This window comes from Molossus molossus, unplaced genomic scaffold (genome assembly GCF_014108415.1).
Source record: "Molossus molossus isolate mMolMol1 unplaced genomic scaffold, mMolMol1.p scaffold_m16_p_8, whole genome shotgun sequence".
Taxonomy (NCBI): Eukaryota; Metazoa; Chordata; class Mammalia; order Chiroptera; family Molossidae; genus Molossus; species Molossus molossus.
This window is the reverse complement of record NW_023425402.1, coordinates 37,899,314-37,916,313: the sequence shown is the minus strand read 5'-3', so window position 1 is coordinate 37,916,313 and position 17,000 is coordinate 37,899,314. Positions and strand designations below refer to the sequence as shown.

The window sequence follows — 17,000 nt, the reverse complement described above, 5'->3', positions numbered from 1 at the left end:
ATAAAAACGACGACGGTATATTTAAAGGACTTTGGCAACTGTGATGGCAAAAGAAAAAACAGAGTCTCTGAAATGAGACACTGATTTCATAACAAAAATCATTATACCAAGAAGTTTCTGCCCACCACTTTGAAGTATGATCCAGTTCAGCATGTGAAATGATGCATTTAGGGGAGTTCCCCTGAACCACTCCACCAGCTCAAAAGGTGAACCCCTGTTCACGTTTCCCAGCTGATAAGGACATGCCAGGGCCCGCACAGCCTTCAGGGTTTACAAACAACCGCTGCGTGTGGAAGCACCTGGGAGGCCTTCCAGGTCCCATCCCCACCTGAGGATGCTGAACCTAAAGCCCAGAGAAGTTCATATCGAGGGCAGCGCGTCCATCCATTCTGTATTTACTGAGGTGCCCATATAGGGATGCAATGGAGAAGACAGTGAACATGGTCCCCACTGTCAGGGAGCTTACCTTCTAGTGCAGGAGACTGATTATTAAAAAAAAAATAAGTAATAATTTTAAAGAATGTTAAGTGTGATGAATAAAATAAAATGGAATAGTACGAATGACAGTCACTAAGCAGTCAGGAAAAGGCCAGTCTGAGGAAAACAGCCCCTGAGCGATGAGAAGGAGCCGGCAACGGAAAGATCTGGGGCAAGAGCCTCCGGAGCAGGAAGAACAAGTTTAAAGGCCCCGAAGCTCCCGATGCAGCCAGACGGGCAGCCAAAGGCAGCATCAGACAAGAAGGGAGATGGAGGCCAGGCCAGTTCACGCAGGGCCTTGCAGGATGAGGCCAGGAACCCTTGGAGAATTTCAGGCAGGGAGGAGACATGATTTTGATATTAGCAAAAGTTCCCTTTTATAATATGTGGAGACTGTGAGCAGAGAAGCAGAGAATCTATTCAGACAGCCCCTGGAGCAGGCCAGCTGGGCCGGGCAGCATCTGAATGGAACAATTAGCCATGGGATGGAGAGAGGGGAAGAATTTGCCATTTGTTTTTAGAGGCAGAATAGAGGAGATTCACTTGCTGACTTTAGACCTAAACTCCCTAGTTAGATGCAACTAACTAGTGCTAAAATATCTCAATCTTCCCAACAGTCTAGGTCCTACATACCCTCCTCTTGAAACCAGCCAAATTACATTTTGAATACAAGTTGGAATCTTGTTTTCAAAAACTGTGGAGTTAAATTATGGCCATTTCAAATATGTTTCCCTCATCTCCTTAAATCTTGCACATTATGGCAATGTGCAAAGACCTCACTGTTTTTAGCACGGCACACGCCATGATAGCACAAAGAACATCTGCAGTTCGAACCCTAGCTGTGCCACTCGCTGGCTCTGTGACCCTGGGCAAATGAGTTCAGTGTTCTGTGCCTCGGTTTCCTCATCTGTAAAAAGAGAAGGATACTACTGATCGTGAGCATTAACTGAGAGATTAGATGTCAAGTGTTGGGAACACGGCCTGCCACACAGCAAGCATTCAACTTCTGTGACCCGCTGATATTAGCAAGTTGCAGTATCTGGTGTCTGCAAACAGCATGAGCTTCCCAAGGAGTCAGGGTAGAGTCACCACCAGTGTGGCATTTTCTGAGGGTCAAGCTGGGCCGCCCCGTGCAAACAGTTCTCTCATAACCATCTGCTTGACATTTCACATGCTCTGAGAAGGTCCCACATGGGACACCACATGTGTGCCTGTGCAGAATGTCTTCACTGAATGGGGGATCCGTGACAGGAAAGGACTGGCTGCCCTGCCTCCTCCGCACCAGAAAGGACCCTGGCACTAGATGTTTAATGAACGAATGAACATTCATTCCTTTAGATGTTTAAGTAGCTTTAAATTTCAGGTCCCTTATTAAAGTGCAACCCTCCCACCCCCCCGGGAAACCAACTCCTTCACAAACATTTGAGCAGAAATGAAAACAACAAGCTGCAGGAAGAATGGTGATAGCTTCCCATCGCTCCAGCTCCCAGCACGTTTCAGCACCATCCAGTCCCACAATCACAGCAAAACAAAAGGTGCTTTAAAGAACGGTCTACAGCAGCGGTTCTCAACCTGTGGGTCGCGACCCCTTTGGGGATTGAACAACCTTTTCACAGGGGTCGCCCAAGACCATCGGAAAACACATATTTCCCATGGCAATTCATAACAGTAGCAAAATTAGTTATGAAGTAGCAACAAAAATAATTTCATGGTTGGGGGTCACCACAACGTGAGGAACTGTATTAAAGGGTTGCGGCATTAGGAAGGTTGAGAACCACTGGTCTAGGGTGAACTCCGCCTAAAAAAAAAACATTACAAATAAAAGTACATTTCTAAAATGCTTACCTTGTCTCATGAATGAAAGGGCTTTTTCCTTTAAACTCTCTGTCAGTTGTCTACTTTTAGTCAGGTAATCCAAGACATAGATATTTGGAGCAAAATTTATCATGTTCTGTTCGCCACAGCCATAAGGCATCCGAATCAGCGAGGCCAAGCCATTGATGGAAGAGCCGAGAAGATCTCCTGAAAGCACGAAATGGCAACACGCTCAGCAAATGCTCAATACCTGGACCTGGTGGCGAAGAGACGTCCACTGACCCCGGACAGCGTCCAGCGCGCAGAACGGAGCAGACACTACGTCAAGTTCTTAAGATGATGGGTCAAAGAGCAACAGTGATACTGAGCTTGTAGATCAGTTACATGGCAAATTAGGACACTTTTTAGCTCAGCTAAAAATACAGGCATATGCTCGGCAAAAATAAGTTTAAAAAATAATTCTCGAACAAAAATGTCAGGAATTAACCATTAGCAAACCATCATTCTTCTATAGGAAAGAAATGGGGTTTTTTATTATTATTCTTCACATAAATAGAACTTCATTCTGATTTCTGAATAATACACTACAAACACTTGAGAAATGATTTTTTTAAAGGAGAGGAGTTAAAATATTTTTCAGTGTGCTCCATTCAGCAATGACAAAGTGGGGCTGACAAATATGAGCATCTCAATGGCTTTCAGGATCAGAAAGGTTAGAAATAGTCTTCAAAGTAATATATAAAATTAAACAAAACATGCTTAAACAACTTCTCTTCCCTCATTCTAACACCATGACTCAGGAAAATAAGTAATAATTTAGAGATATAGAGGTTGAGTTCTAATTCTGACCCCATTGTGGTTGAGCTATATGGAGAAGAATATTCTTCTTCGTAATTTAGAAACTTATACCATTCCAAGTCCAAATGCCAAATGAAAATCTGATTCTTTAAAAAGTGATAATAATAATGAGCCCTGGACGGTTTGGCTCAGCGGTTAGAGCGTCAGCCTTGCAGACCAATGAGACCCGGGTTCGATTCCAGCCAAGGGCACACACCTCGATTGCGGTTTGTCCCCGGCCCTGGTTGGGGTCACGCAGGAGGCAACCAGTCAATGTGTCTCTCTCGCATCGATGTTTCTCTGTCTCTGTCTCTGCCTCTCTCTCACTCTCTCCCTCCCTCCCTCCTAATCTGTCTAAAGATAAATGGAAAAAAATGTCCTCAGGTGAGGATAAAAAAATAAATCAATAAAATAAAATAATAAATCCAAAAAGAGAAGAAGTCTTTCATATATGAGTAAGCTACAGCCACACTACCATATGTTAAACTGTAGATGTTAACACAAAGATATAAATAAAGGTTATATTATTACCACTGCAGGTTCTGTTTCTAATACTCAATGTGAACATAAACTTAGACTCTCAAAATTCGAAGAAGCAAGCTAACATCCACACATTCTGGGCTACCAAATAATCTTTTTAAAATAAATACCATATAAAAATAAAACCTGAAAGATGATTCTTTTTTTTTTTTTCCTCACCCGAGGACATTTTTCCATTTTTTGTTCAGATGGAGCGGGAGGGAGAGAGAGGAACAGAGAGAGAGAGAAACATCGATGTGAAGGGACACATTGAGTGGCTGCCACCCGCACGACCAACCAGGGCCGGGGACAAACTGCAACCGAGGTACGTGCCCTTAGCGGGAACCGAACCCGGGTCTCTCGGGATCGCAAGCCAACGCTCTAACCACTGAGCCAAACCGGCCAGGGCTGATTCTTTTTTTTTTTTAAATCCTCACCCAAGGATATTTTTCCATTTATCTTCAGATAGAGAAGGAGGGAGGGAAAGAGAGAGAAACATCGATAAGAAAGAGACACATCAACTGGTTGCCTACAGCACAACCCCAACCAGGGCCGAGGATGAATCACAACCAGAGGTACATGCCCTTGACCAGAATCGAACCCAGGACACCCTAACCACTGAGACAAACCAACCAGGGCTGAAAGATCATTCCTAACATCAAACTTATTTTTTTAATCCTCACCGGAGGACATTTTTACATCTTCAGATAGAGAGGGAGGAAGAGAGAAAGAGAAACATCGATGTGAGAGAGACACATTGAGTGGCTGCCACCCACACGACCACAACCGGGGCCAGGGACAAACTACAACCGAGGTACATGCCCTTAGTGGGAACCAAACCCAGGACTCTCTGGTGAGCAGGCCAACACTAACTGCTGAGCCAAACCGGCCAGGGCATTAATGTCAGACTTATAAAGTAAACCTCAGTGCACTTCAGTGACCCCAGAGAGATTCATTCCAATGCCAGGAGAGGGGGTACACATGTAAAATCTAAGGCTTCTTCCCTTTGAGTGCACATATGTGTATGGGGGTGTGCACACATGGCCTGCCTCCTCACAGCACCCCAACATGGTGGGAGATGGCTAGGCAGAATTTATTCCCCTAAATAAAGAGCTTATTTAATTCTTGTTAAAGAGTCATATCTAAAGGAGGCACATCTGTAAAAATAAAAAATTTATGAATGAATGAAAAGAAAAAAAAAGGAGTCATATCTAAGGCTCCAGAGAAAGTCCTCTATAGAGGAAGTGGTTATTTGAGATTATAATAAAAAGATTATACCTGCAGATGAGATTTAAAAGCATCTCTGAGAAAGTGCCTAAGGCCCTAACACCTTGAAAACCAAACTATTTAGATGTCTTTATTTTAAACATTTTCTTCCATTTTTTTATTAAGCACAACTATATAAACAAACTGTGCGGAAGATCTACTTATTAGTGGATTCAAAAGTACTTTTAGCGTACCGGAAGGAGACTGGAAAGGGTGCCCGAAGTCAGCGGTGGCTCCCTACTGTAAAGGTGGCTCATGTCCCGCACAGACATCTGCCCTCAGCAGTAGCTCCCAACCTTTTGGAACCTTTTGCAAAATATACGTACCCTAGCCTTAGCCCAAGAGATTCTGATTGAGGAGGTTGAGGGTCGAGCCCAGACATTTGTGTTTTTACAAAGTGCCACAGAAATCCGATACTTAGCAGGACGTGAGAGCCACAGAAGCAAAGCTCTCTCCTTGGAAACAGCCTCCCCCTGCAGCCACATTATAATGGGGCCTTACGCCCTGGCCCGTTTGGCTCAGCGGTTAGAGCGTCCACCTGCGGTCCAGAGAGACCCGGGTTCGGTTCCCGCTAAGGGCATGTACCTCGGTTGCAGTTTGTCCCCGGCCCTGGATGGTCGTGCGGGTGGCAGCCACTCAATGTGTCCCTTTCGCATCGATGTTTCTCTCTCTCTCTCTCTCTCTTCCTCTCTCTCCCCCCACTCTATCTGTACAAAAAATGGAAAAATGTCCTCGGGTGAGGATAAAAATAAAATAAAATAAAATAATGGGGCCTTACTACTCAAAAAGTGGTCTGCACGCCAAAAGCATCAGCTGGCAGCTTGTCAGAAATGCAGAATCCTAGGCCCCAGCCCAGGTCCACTAAACTAGAGCCTGCCCTTAAACAAGACGCCTGGGTGATTCGCATGCACACAGAGATGGTCCAGGTTCCATCCCTGCTAGCCTTTCTATTTGGTATCAATTAAAATTTGTTGGCAATCTCTTCTCATTGTGACTAAATAAGAAAATACGGTTCATCTACAAACAGATGAAAACATATATATACTCATGAACAACTAAACCAGTAGTGCTAGTGATATGCTCTATCCTTACCAATTGCAGTGATCTGGACTCTTTCACTACCACGCACTGTATTGGGAGGAAAGGAGAAACTCAAAGTTTTCTGCATAGTTTGTAGCTTGTTGTCAGTCAAGTCCAACAAGATGGATTGTGAATATAATTTTTCTATTCCTTCAGCCTGTTGAAACAAAAGCAACACAATTAATGTGGTCTCGGCTCATCAGTTTACTGAGAACTGTATGCAGATCAAGAGACAGGTGCTGTGTGTGTGGTCAGGTAAGCACCTACCATTTCCTGCCTCTTGCTTCAAGTCTCTTAATAAGTGTTTACTTTCTAGTTAAATTAGACAAAACATTTCATGGAATGGCAATGGAAATGAAAAAGGAGAAACTTAAAAGGTGATGAAAAAGACTCTCTGAGGTAGGTTCTATTGTTATCCAAGAGAGAGATTAAATACCTTATCCAAAGTCACACTTGACAGAGCTGGGATTCGAACCCAGGGCTGCCTCACCTCAGAGCACAGTGCTTCTCCACTATGCTGAGTTATCTTTTTGTGCATAATGTGTTCCCTAAAAAAAAATTTACAGCTCTGGCCAGTTTTGCTCAGTGGTTAGAGCATTGGCCTGTGGACCAGAGAGTCCCGGGTTCAGTTCCCGCTAGGGGCATGTACCAAAAAAAAAAAAAAAAAAAAAAGTTATAAAAAAAAATTTACAAAATCTCTACCTGTGCTGAGGAATTTCAAATTTCAAAATCTGCATGTCAACTCAGCATGATTTAATAGGATCCCATTGTAATACAATTTGTAAGTGTAACTGACTGCAAAAGACTTGCTTTATAGTCATAATATAAATTTATTTATTTTGTTAATCCTTACCTAAGGATATGTTTTTCACTGATTCTAGAGAGAGACAGAGCGGGGGAGAGAGAGAGAGAGAAACAATGATGTGAGAAACATTGATTGGTTGCCTCCTTTATGCACCCAATAGGGGAATCTAACCCAAAACCTGGGTATGTGCTCTGAGCAGGAATCGAGCCCACAACCCTTTGGTGCACGGGACGACGTTCTAACCAACTCAGCCACACTGGCCAAGGCAGTCATACTATAAATTTAAAGAGGAAACTGGCAACTACTTCCAAAGTGTAATATATTTTTATATATAGATCAAGACAATTAGGCATTTCCAGAGGGTGGAGGAGATGACCTACCGGGTCTCGCCAACAAATCTAACAAAGAAAGACCATCTTCTGTTTCTTTTTCAACTATGTATTTCCATTTCATTTATTTGATTCTTCAGATATTTACCTTCACTAAAATCCTCTGGGTGATAGCATCGGAAGCAGCAGATGAAATAGCTGTGACTGTGATAGGGATTTCCCCCAGATGTGTTGGTTTGACTGGGAAAAGAACAGTTGCCCCGTCCTCACTGGGGACCACAATGGTCTGCTGGTGCCCTGTGGCATTGACCTCATTAGAAGCCATTAGAATATCAAATTTGTCACTTTTCTCAACGATCACCTTCACCTGGAAGAGAAAAGTATTATCAAAGGTTTTGTATAATGCATGCTGAGAGGGTGTCAGGGAAAACTTCATTTCTTTCTCACAGTTCCCCAGTCTACTTCCAGATACACAAGGAAAGGGCATTGGCATTCTTCAGTTCCACTTCTAACAGTCAACTCCAACTAACATTAGATTCTCTCATTATCTGAAGCCCCTGAGTGGCAAGGAGGGGCCCGGAAAGGTTAGTACATGCCATGGTATTGCCACCAGCCTGATTTAATTGTCATTCTGGGACAATGTTCTTATCAGAAAACCGAAGACCAAAGGATGAAATGTTATGACATTCATTGAGAGTCTCTGCTAAAATGATCCCAAGGAAAGTGTGACTTAGACATTAGTCCTGAAGCATACATCAGCTGCAAACTTCTGTAAAGTATGTCAAAGTTGCCAGTCTCATCAAGAACAGCATTTCTCGCCCTGGCCGGTTTGGCTCAGCAGTTAGAGTGTCGGCCTGCGGTCCCGAGAGACCCGGGTTCGATTCCCGCTAAGGGCACGTACCTCGGTTGCAGTTTGTCCCCGGCCCTGGTTGGTCGTGCGGGTGGCAGCCACTCGATGTGTCCCTTTCACATCGATGTTTCTCTCTCTCTCTCTCTTCCTCTCTCTCCCTCCCACTCTATCTGAACAAAAAATGGAAAAATGTCCTCAGGAGAGGATTAAAAAAAAAAAAAGAACAGCATTTCTCTAGGCCTTACGTCATATGAATTGTTTTCCCATTTATTTTCTCATCTGTTTCTCAAAATATTTTCTGTTGAGATAGTAATTATTATTCCCATTTCACAGATGAGGAAACTACCGGTAAGTGATTTGCAGGTAAGTGAATCCCAGCCTCGGACTCTGGAGCTTTGGCTCTTTACACTGTGCCCTGTTGACTAGATTAAAAATTAAAACTTTAAAATAAAAAACAATCTACTGTATAGACACAGTGTTTAAAGAGAGTATGGCATTTTCATGTAGTACTCTCATAAGGCTAAGTATATATCCCTACTTATTCGAGGGGGAAAAATCAGTCGTTTGGTTAACACCACAATGGATACAGCACAGTGAGCCTAATCCTGCCCTCCAGGAACTGACTTGCCAAGGAGACACGGGCACCGACTCAGGAAACAAAGCCCTGGAACAGACCGCCCTGTGTAAATGCGGAGACAACACACATAACAGAAGGGCGAGGAAAGGCATCTTAGTTTCAAGCCAGGTCTTGACTGGAATAAATTCTTGCCACTCACACTGGGCACAGAATGGCCGTGACAAGTGGCAACACAGTCTAGCTGTAAGACCAGGAAAACTGCAGAAGGCAGGAAAGAGAAAACCTGCCTCAGAGACACAAGGGGAGTTATGTGGCCTAAGTGGGGGAACTGTGATGGAAGGGACAGAGGAGAGAAGGAGAAAATGCTTAGACATGTGAATAATAGCCTTAGACGCTAATAAGCAGAAGAAATCTCTGCCAAAGTATGCGTGTGCTCATTCCTCCAGGTTGTAGAAAGGGCTTAGACACCCAGAACGCAAACATTATCCAAAGCAGTGCCGCATGTTGTCTCCATTTTTTTCCCTGTAGTATAAATGGTTAACAAAACCTTTAATGTATTACCTCCGTGGCATCTTTCAAATAATTGAATATGGTTACTTCCAAAGCAAATTCTTCACCTCTGATCACAGAGTAGGGAAGATTCAAAAAAATGAAAAATGGCTGAAAGGCTTGTAGCTGGAAAGAACACAATGAACACATGTTTGATTCAAATCAAAATGCTTCACATTTTATGCAATTAAAAGTAAATCTCACAAAACATATGAAGCTTCAGTTCACATAGAAATGTCCACCTGCCTATCCACATAGAGCAAAGAGCAACTTATCACAAATAAATATGATAAGTTGGTTTGATTTATGTTAGTTAACACTATATTTTATTAAGGGCCCACTAGGAAACAGGTATTTTACATAAATTATTTCGCTTAATCATTATAACCTAAAGAGGCAGGTGTTATGCTCATACTGTACAGAAATGAAGCCCGAAGTTCAGAGACCCTGTAACTAGTGTAAGATCACATTGCCAGGAAGTGGAGGAGCCAGAACTGGATCCCAGTCTGTCTGACACCAAAGCCAAGCTCCTCTACTGCTTTGCTAGACTGACTCCACCAATCTGCTTTAAAACTCACGATCCCAGTCAAAGATTCCCTGTTTGCATGAACATCACTCAACATCTAAATGATGCTCAGCTTACTGCCTTTAACATATATATGCAGACACCTGTACTTCCTCATTGGTGACTAACTGATACCGTTGGCCAAGTCCTGCAAGGAGAGCTGACACCCTCCCCTGCCTCTGAGGATAAACCTCGATTCCTTTAAGCCAATGGTTCCCACTGACAGCAGGAATTCCCTCCAGAGGTTTATTTGGACATCTGTGGAAGTGTCTTAGGCTGCCACAAGGTTTGAAGGATGCTACTGGTACTTAGCGGGTGAAGATCTGCATTGCTCAAGAGTCCCAGGCAACGAAGAATTGTCCCATATCCCTCATGATTCCCAAAGCATTCTTCAATACATATTTCAATACTGAATTTTTCATGAATACAACTATTTTGTAAATCAAAAGAAGACTGTATTTGTAATATTACTAAAAGTTGTTCATGGTTTCAGAAATTTACAGCACTTCAGTCAGCATCATGCAAGGTTTTTGTGTTGTTAAACCAGTACATGCATGTCAACTGCATTTCTGTGCATGGTGTAAATATTTAAATATGTAACTATGTCTTCTAGTGCAGCTACACCTAGTCATTGATATCCTAAAATATGTATTATTTTATCATACATTACTGTTCTACTATTTCTGCTTAATATTTACTTAGGGCATCATATTGATTTTTAATTGAATATGTAGGTGTATTATATATTCTACGGATTCTATTTTGATTGGCAAAGTGACTAAACAAAATATGGGTTATAAAAAGGGGCTCCAGGTATGACAGAGGAGAGAGCTACTGGTCTAAGGCCAATGAGTTATTATATTCCTCTTGCCAGTGACTGGTTTAGGAAGTGACATGTGATGTAATTTGACCAAAGAAATGCCTGCTAGGGGACATCTTGAGAAGTTCTGTTTGTCCTTGGAAGAGGGACACACAGAAATACTCTATCTTCTGACCTTTGGAAGTGGTTAGACTTGGTCAATGATAAACTTTCTATCCAAATCTTAATGTGGACCAAGCACAATTAGTGGCTTAATAACAGCTCACATTCTAAAATATTAAACAGATGAAAAACAAAGAAGAAAAACCTAGGAGTCTAAACCATGATCAACATCATAAGCCATTATGTTCTTTTAAACCTATTGAATTGACACTGTCTTCACTTCACGGCACTGTAACATTTTTAAGTAGCACTTTAATACGCTACCTCCACCGGAGCAGTTGTCAGTCCAAGACCTAAGTCTTCAGAGATCACAAAGGCAGTGGCTACCCAAGAAGTGATAGAATCAGGTACAGTAACTTCAAATTCTTGGTAAATCCTGGAACTGAAGTCAAGATAAACATAAAAATTACAAAACCAAGAACTTACACATTTCAAAATAAGTCAGCATAACCTAAACCGTTGTTTGGAATAATATTAATTTTTCTAAAACATTTACATACCTAACATTTTTAAAGCTATATGCATAAAACAGCAAGCAACAGGCCCTAAAAAGGTCATACTGATCCACATTAAAATAAAAGCTTACTCTAGTGTATGTATCTTAAGAATGAACATTATTTTCATAAATTTGTATATATAATAAATATATATTTTTAAATAACTCTAATTGTGTCTCTCAATTTGCAGAAAAGTTTTCCTCTGTATCCCAAACAATGCTATTGTTTGTTGGGTATCTTTTAGGTTTGACCTGTGCCGTATTTCAAGTTTCTATAAATGGATGACAATAAAATATGTACAGATTTCATGATTTACTGGCTCCACATCAGGCAGGTAGCACAGGGTTTGTGAAGTAAGCTGAATTCCTTGCATCACCTACATCCCATTCCCTGTGTTTTGTGAGGAGCCACAAGGTAGGGGGTAACCGTGAATGTTTCCCCCTCCAAGGCAACAAGTGTACTCTCAGCAATTTTTCTGCAGTGAGAACCAAGAGACTTCAAGGAAGTTAAAATCACCCTTCATTAGAATAAGGCCTATCTTCTCCTTAAAGACACATACTTTCACTGCCATAATTGGAATGCAGCTTTATTAAATACTATATTTAGACACAATAAACATCATTTTGAAATAAAAACCTCTTGGTCTATTTAGTTCATAATCACACACTGTTTGTACTTAAACATTAAAAAGAGGGCAAAACTTCTTTAAAACTAACATTAAACAAAATATATATGGACAAACAACGTTTTGCACATGTTTACCTCATGTTGGAATCTAGCCAAATCCAAGTCTCTGGGAAATGCTTTCTGACACGTGGATTGCCAACGGAAGAAAAGTCATACATATCTACCAAGTATCCGTCATTTTCCTCCATGTACTCCTCTCCAAACGATATACTTTCATCTAAAAATAAACACAGGCAACTGTTAGGAAAAAGTCACCGTTGAGAAGAAGTAGAAACTTAGTCCACAGAATCGCAGCACCTCTCAGCAGAAGGGGACTGTAGAGTTCATCTCGTCCAGTCCTCTCATTTTGCAGATGAGCAATATGAGAAATTAAATCACTTACCCAAAGCCAAGTGACCAGTTACAGCCAAGAGAGAACAAAAAAAGAAAAAAGTCTCTTGCCCCAATGGCCAACACCTGAAAAACTACTTACAGTTCAGTTGCTGTTAAAGAACATTTTTAAAGCTCCACCCAGTTTTTAGCTCTCTGATGCTGATTACCACAGGCTAAAAAAAGAAGCATATTGCCATACAGACTCCGGATTACCTATCTCTATTTTGGCAGCTCATTTATTAATCTAAAATTATTTCAAAATAAGATGTAAAAAATTATACTATAACAGGTACCAAGGATACAAAGACGAATGCAATGAGCTCCACTCACAGTCTATGGAGGAGGCAGACAAATAGAAAACAGTGCAAACAAGGATGGTTGATTTTACACAGAATCTGAATCAGGAAAAGAGTACGGCTGGGGGGCGGGGGAGGTTCTATTCTGCATTGTTTTGAGCATCCATTTCCCTTCAGTCTCCAGGTAAACAGTATCCCATACGGGGTGGGGAGGGGGAGTAAACCAAATAAAAAAGGCATGTCCAGAATATGACAATGAAAGAAAAAGAATGGTTGGGTCCAGATTTTAAAATATCAAATATTCCATGCTGAAGGGTTTGGATGTAATCCTTGAAACAACGATGACCTATTGAAGGGTTTTAAATGAATTAGGAACATGCTGTAACCCATGCTTTCTGCGATAATGCTGGCCTCCGGTGAACCCTGAGGGGAGGGTTTGAAGCTGGGGAAAATGGAGGGAGGCAAAATTGTTCGTTAGGAAGCTACAGCAGTGGTCAAGGAGACACTCATAGGAGCCTGAAACCAAGGGGAGGAGAGGAAGGATAGTCTCAGGTAATTCTGTTCTCTCTCTTGTATTTCTCGGTGGGAGGACCTCTGTGGGCCCGTGGCACACTGCCCTTCCCCATCAGCACGCTGTTCTAACTACGTGTTGCTTTGTCCCCTAGCCCAGGCTGGAAGCTCCACAGCCTCGTACATGGTAAGCTTGCAATTAATATCATCTCTATCTTCTGGATGATGAATGGACAAACTGGACCTGAGGGATCATATAATAGGTGACTGCAGACTTATAAGTGCCAAACACATGTTAGGCATTTACATGCTTTCTAATTTAACCTCACAACAACCCTGTAATATAAGTAATATTATTAGTCCTATACTTCAGGGAGAAAACTGAGGCTTAAGAGGGGTTATCTGATCTTTTCAGTCATAAAGACAGAATTCAAAGCCAGAAGGATTTGATGGCAAATTCCTTTCTTTACCACTACGCTGTTCCACCTCAGACAGGAAGAGAGGGTGAGTTCTGAGTTGTTGATTTGGACATCTGGGTAAATAACGATTCCATTAACAGAGATATGGAATCATATCAACTCAAGGGATCATACATCAATCAAAACATATTAAGGAAGAGTGAGGTTGTAAGAAGAGACAAGATCATGAACTTGTTTTATGACATATTGAATTTAAGGTACTTGTGGAGCATCAGGGGGTGGAAACAGGGGTGAGATAAACAGTTGAGTTATTCCAAAATTGAGTTCAATGGGGAAGATGTTGTGGAAGGACAAGGGACTAGGGAAGAACTCTACCAAATTGACTAACCATATGGTCTAGGCCAGATATTGGAGGGTAACAGAGGCAGAAGGAGCCAGTAACCCAGAATAACCAGAAATCAAGACCAAAGAGGACATTTAATAGCTTTTTAGGGGAGTGAGGAAATATACAAGGTAGAAGCATAGGTATTTGAAATGTTAGGAGTAGAGTATGTTCAGGTGATAATATGACCTTGGGTGACTATTGTTTCCATAGTGGTGATCACAGGATATCACACATTAGATGGATTGACCACATGGACATTCAAATCCCCCAGGATGACAACAGGAGTATGACTTTGAACCTTCTGTAAGAGCATCAATATATAGAGAGGGACTGGGAAAGCAGGTGACCTGAATTTTTATTAAAGGAATTATAATTAAAATTTCTGAGCTTCATATAATAAGGGTCTCTTAACTGAGGATTGTTGAACAATGAATCTTTAAAAAGCTAAGAAAAAGTAGCCCAAAAATACCCTATGTGCCTACTGATCCTGATCCAGAAGAGAGGCAGATAAATAAATGTTCGTTTGAGAAGGTTTCTAGGGATACAATACTCTAGTAAGAGTATTGGGTTTCTTCTGTTACCATACAAAGGGAGAAGAGGATACTCAGAAAAGGTAAAGGAAACAGTATTACTAACAATAGAAGGAGCATTACAACAGGCATCAGGAGCTGATAAGTAAAGATGAACAAAGACGGGTAAAAGCTGAGACTGACCGAATGAAACAAGGCAGACTGCTTAGAAGGTTGTCTAGGATAGATAATTATATGAAGAAAGCTAAATGTACTATGTCTTTAATACACTAGAGATCATAATGACTCCATAAAATATTTAACACTATAAAATTACCCTTTTAGTTTCAGGACAGAGGCTCAGGTTTGTGGCAAGAACCGATCCAATGCCAAAGAACGTGGTGTGGGGAAACTGAGAACACCTGACAGAAATGGGGAATTTAGGGATAGATACTGTGACATTTCTGAAGCCTTTCAGGATGATATTAGTACAACTTGACCCAAAAGAAAAAAGAATAACTTCTAGAATTACCTATTCTCATTTATACATTTTCTCAGTCAAAACATTTTATCATTTCTTTCTAAAAGTACACTTCAAATTATTAGCTGAGTGGCCAACTGTACTTAGCAATCCAGGGAACTAGGATGTACAGATGTGACCCTGCCAGGAAGAACTCAGATTGGTGTGATGAGTGTGTGTGTGTGTGTGTGTGTGTGTGTGTGTATGACAACATATTTTATGGCATCTGGGCTATATATTCTAGGTGAACATCAAAAAGCTAGAGAACAAAATGTTTCAAAACCATATTGCTCCTTTGATCTAATTCCAAAATAACATCAGTTTGCAATACAAATTGGAAGCATAGGATCTTCCAATATGTCCCAAAATGTCACCACCTACGAGAATTACAGAGAGCAAATGAAAAGCATTCATTTCAAAGATCTAGACAGAAGACTAGTTGAACAGTCCATGTCATGGCCCAGAAATACTTCCAAGTACATTAAACTCCAAACATTTTAGGATAAGAGAACAGAAAATAAATATCACAATATCCATATTAACCAGAAAGTATTCATAACTATATAAATAATTCGAAATACCTGAGATAAAGATGTAAATACTTTAAAAGCACATTGCCAGGTTTTACTTACAAACACCGTCAATGTAATCCTTCACAAGGCTTGCGTCTGTCAATACCCAGAGGCCACATTCCTAAGAATAATTAAAATATCCTCTTAAAAGGTTAATGCTCTCTAAATTGTCATAGCAGTCTCCCATATTCCTAACTCACTCTTGCTCATTTGTTTTTATGCAGAATGTTGAAGTCTTTTTTTTTTTTTTTTTTTTTTACTCTTGCTCATTTTTTAGTGTTAGGTATGTACATGAGCATACATTCTCTGTCTCTCTCATATACAGACACAGATACATACATACACACACACAACAAACCAAGGAAAGTAATATAAAGGAAAGAAATTATTTCTTTAATGACAATTTCACTCATTTCTCTAATAGTAAATGTTTCCATTTGTTTTTAAAACTAGAGCCCTGGCCAGTTTGGCTCAGCGGTTGGAGCGTCCGCCTGCGGTCTGGAGAGACCCGGGTTCGGTTCCCACTAAGGGCATGTACCTCGGTTGCAGTTTGTCCCCGGCCCTGGTTGGTCGTGCGGGTGGCAGCCACTCGATGTGTCCCTTTCACATCGATGTTTCCCTCTCTCTCTCTTCCTCTCTCTCCCTCCCACTCTATCTATACAAAAAATGGAAAAATGTCCTCGGGTGAGGAAAAAAAAAAAAAACTAGAAGAATGATTACCTTTCCATTTCAAATTACACTTATATAACTGCACTTCAGCAATGCATTTAATAAAAGGTTAATATTTCATAATTCAGATCATTAATTCTAAAAGTGTTTGCAAGAGTAAAAGATATAAACATCTTTTCAAGTTATATAGCAAATTACACATACCTGAAAGACTGCAAAAGAATTCACGAACATGCCTAAATAATATCCTGTGTTATAAAGTTCCAACTCATGGACCACCTAAGGAGAAGACAAGATATATGAAATGGATAGATTCAAATCAACCTGTTCTGTCCTCTGTAACATTTCTTATATGTAACTTAGACAAGACATAGCCCACATACTCATCAAATTTGAAAATGATACAAATGGAGAAATAATGTGTTAATGCTTTGTTCATTATTCAATCAGTCAAAATTACATTTCTTATTTAAACTTGTTTTTATTCTGTTTAGAAATTGAGAGTTCCTAAGAAGTATGGGCTTAAGTTTTGCTTGCCCAAGAGGAATTTAAATGTCACTGGTTGACAAGAACAACACATAAAGGTCAACTTTAAAAATGACCAATACTTTTGGCAGAGATAAACAAGCCAAATTTGATAGTTAAATAAGTTCTGCAAAATATCAGTTAATTTTTTTAAATAACAAAAAGAAAAAATTCACAAAAATAAAATGGAAATAATTAATAAGCAGAAAACATATTCAACCTCACTGATAATCAAAGCAATGCAAATTACAACATCCATGAGATAGTTTTTTTAATGAGATATTTGCATGTATCACATTAGCAATGTTATTTTTTAAGAGCAGTACTCATTGCTAGCAAGAGTGAGTAAAATTGGCAGTTCCTAAAAACGTTAAACACAGAATTAGAA

The 17,000-nt window shown here is 40.5% G+C and overlaps 1 protein-coding gene across 1 annotated transcript in view; it reads right to left on the bottom strand.

Annotated features, from left to right (window-relative positions):
* CD109 (CD109 molecule) overlaps positions 1-17,000 on the bottom strand; it is a 110,869-nt gene that overhangs the window by 21,868 nt on the left and 72,001 nt on the right. Inside the window, exons 16-23 of the mRNA XM_036249359.1 lie at positions 16,292-16,366; positions 15,479-15,539; positions 11,911-12,052; positions 10,916-11,033; positions 9,117-9,230; positions 7,277-7,495; positions 6,007-6,151; positions 2,323-2,499 (exon numbers count right to left, since the gene is read on the bottom strand). Coding sequence (XP_036105252.1) covers positions 2,323-2,499; positions 6,007-6,151; positions 7,277-7,495; positions 9,117-9,230; positions 10,916-11,033; positions 11,911-12,052; positions 15,479-15,539; positions 16,292-16,366 — 1,051 coding nt within the window. The remainder of the gene's footprint in view (positions 1-2,322; positions 2,500-6,006; positions 6,152-7,276; positions 7,496-9,116; positions 9,231-10,915; positions 11,034-11,910; positions 12,053-15,478; positions 15,540-16,291; positions 16,367-17,000) is intronic.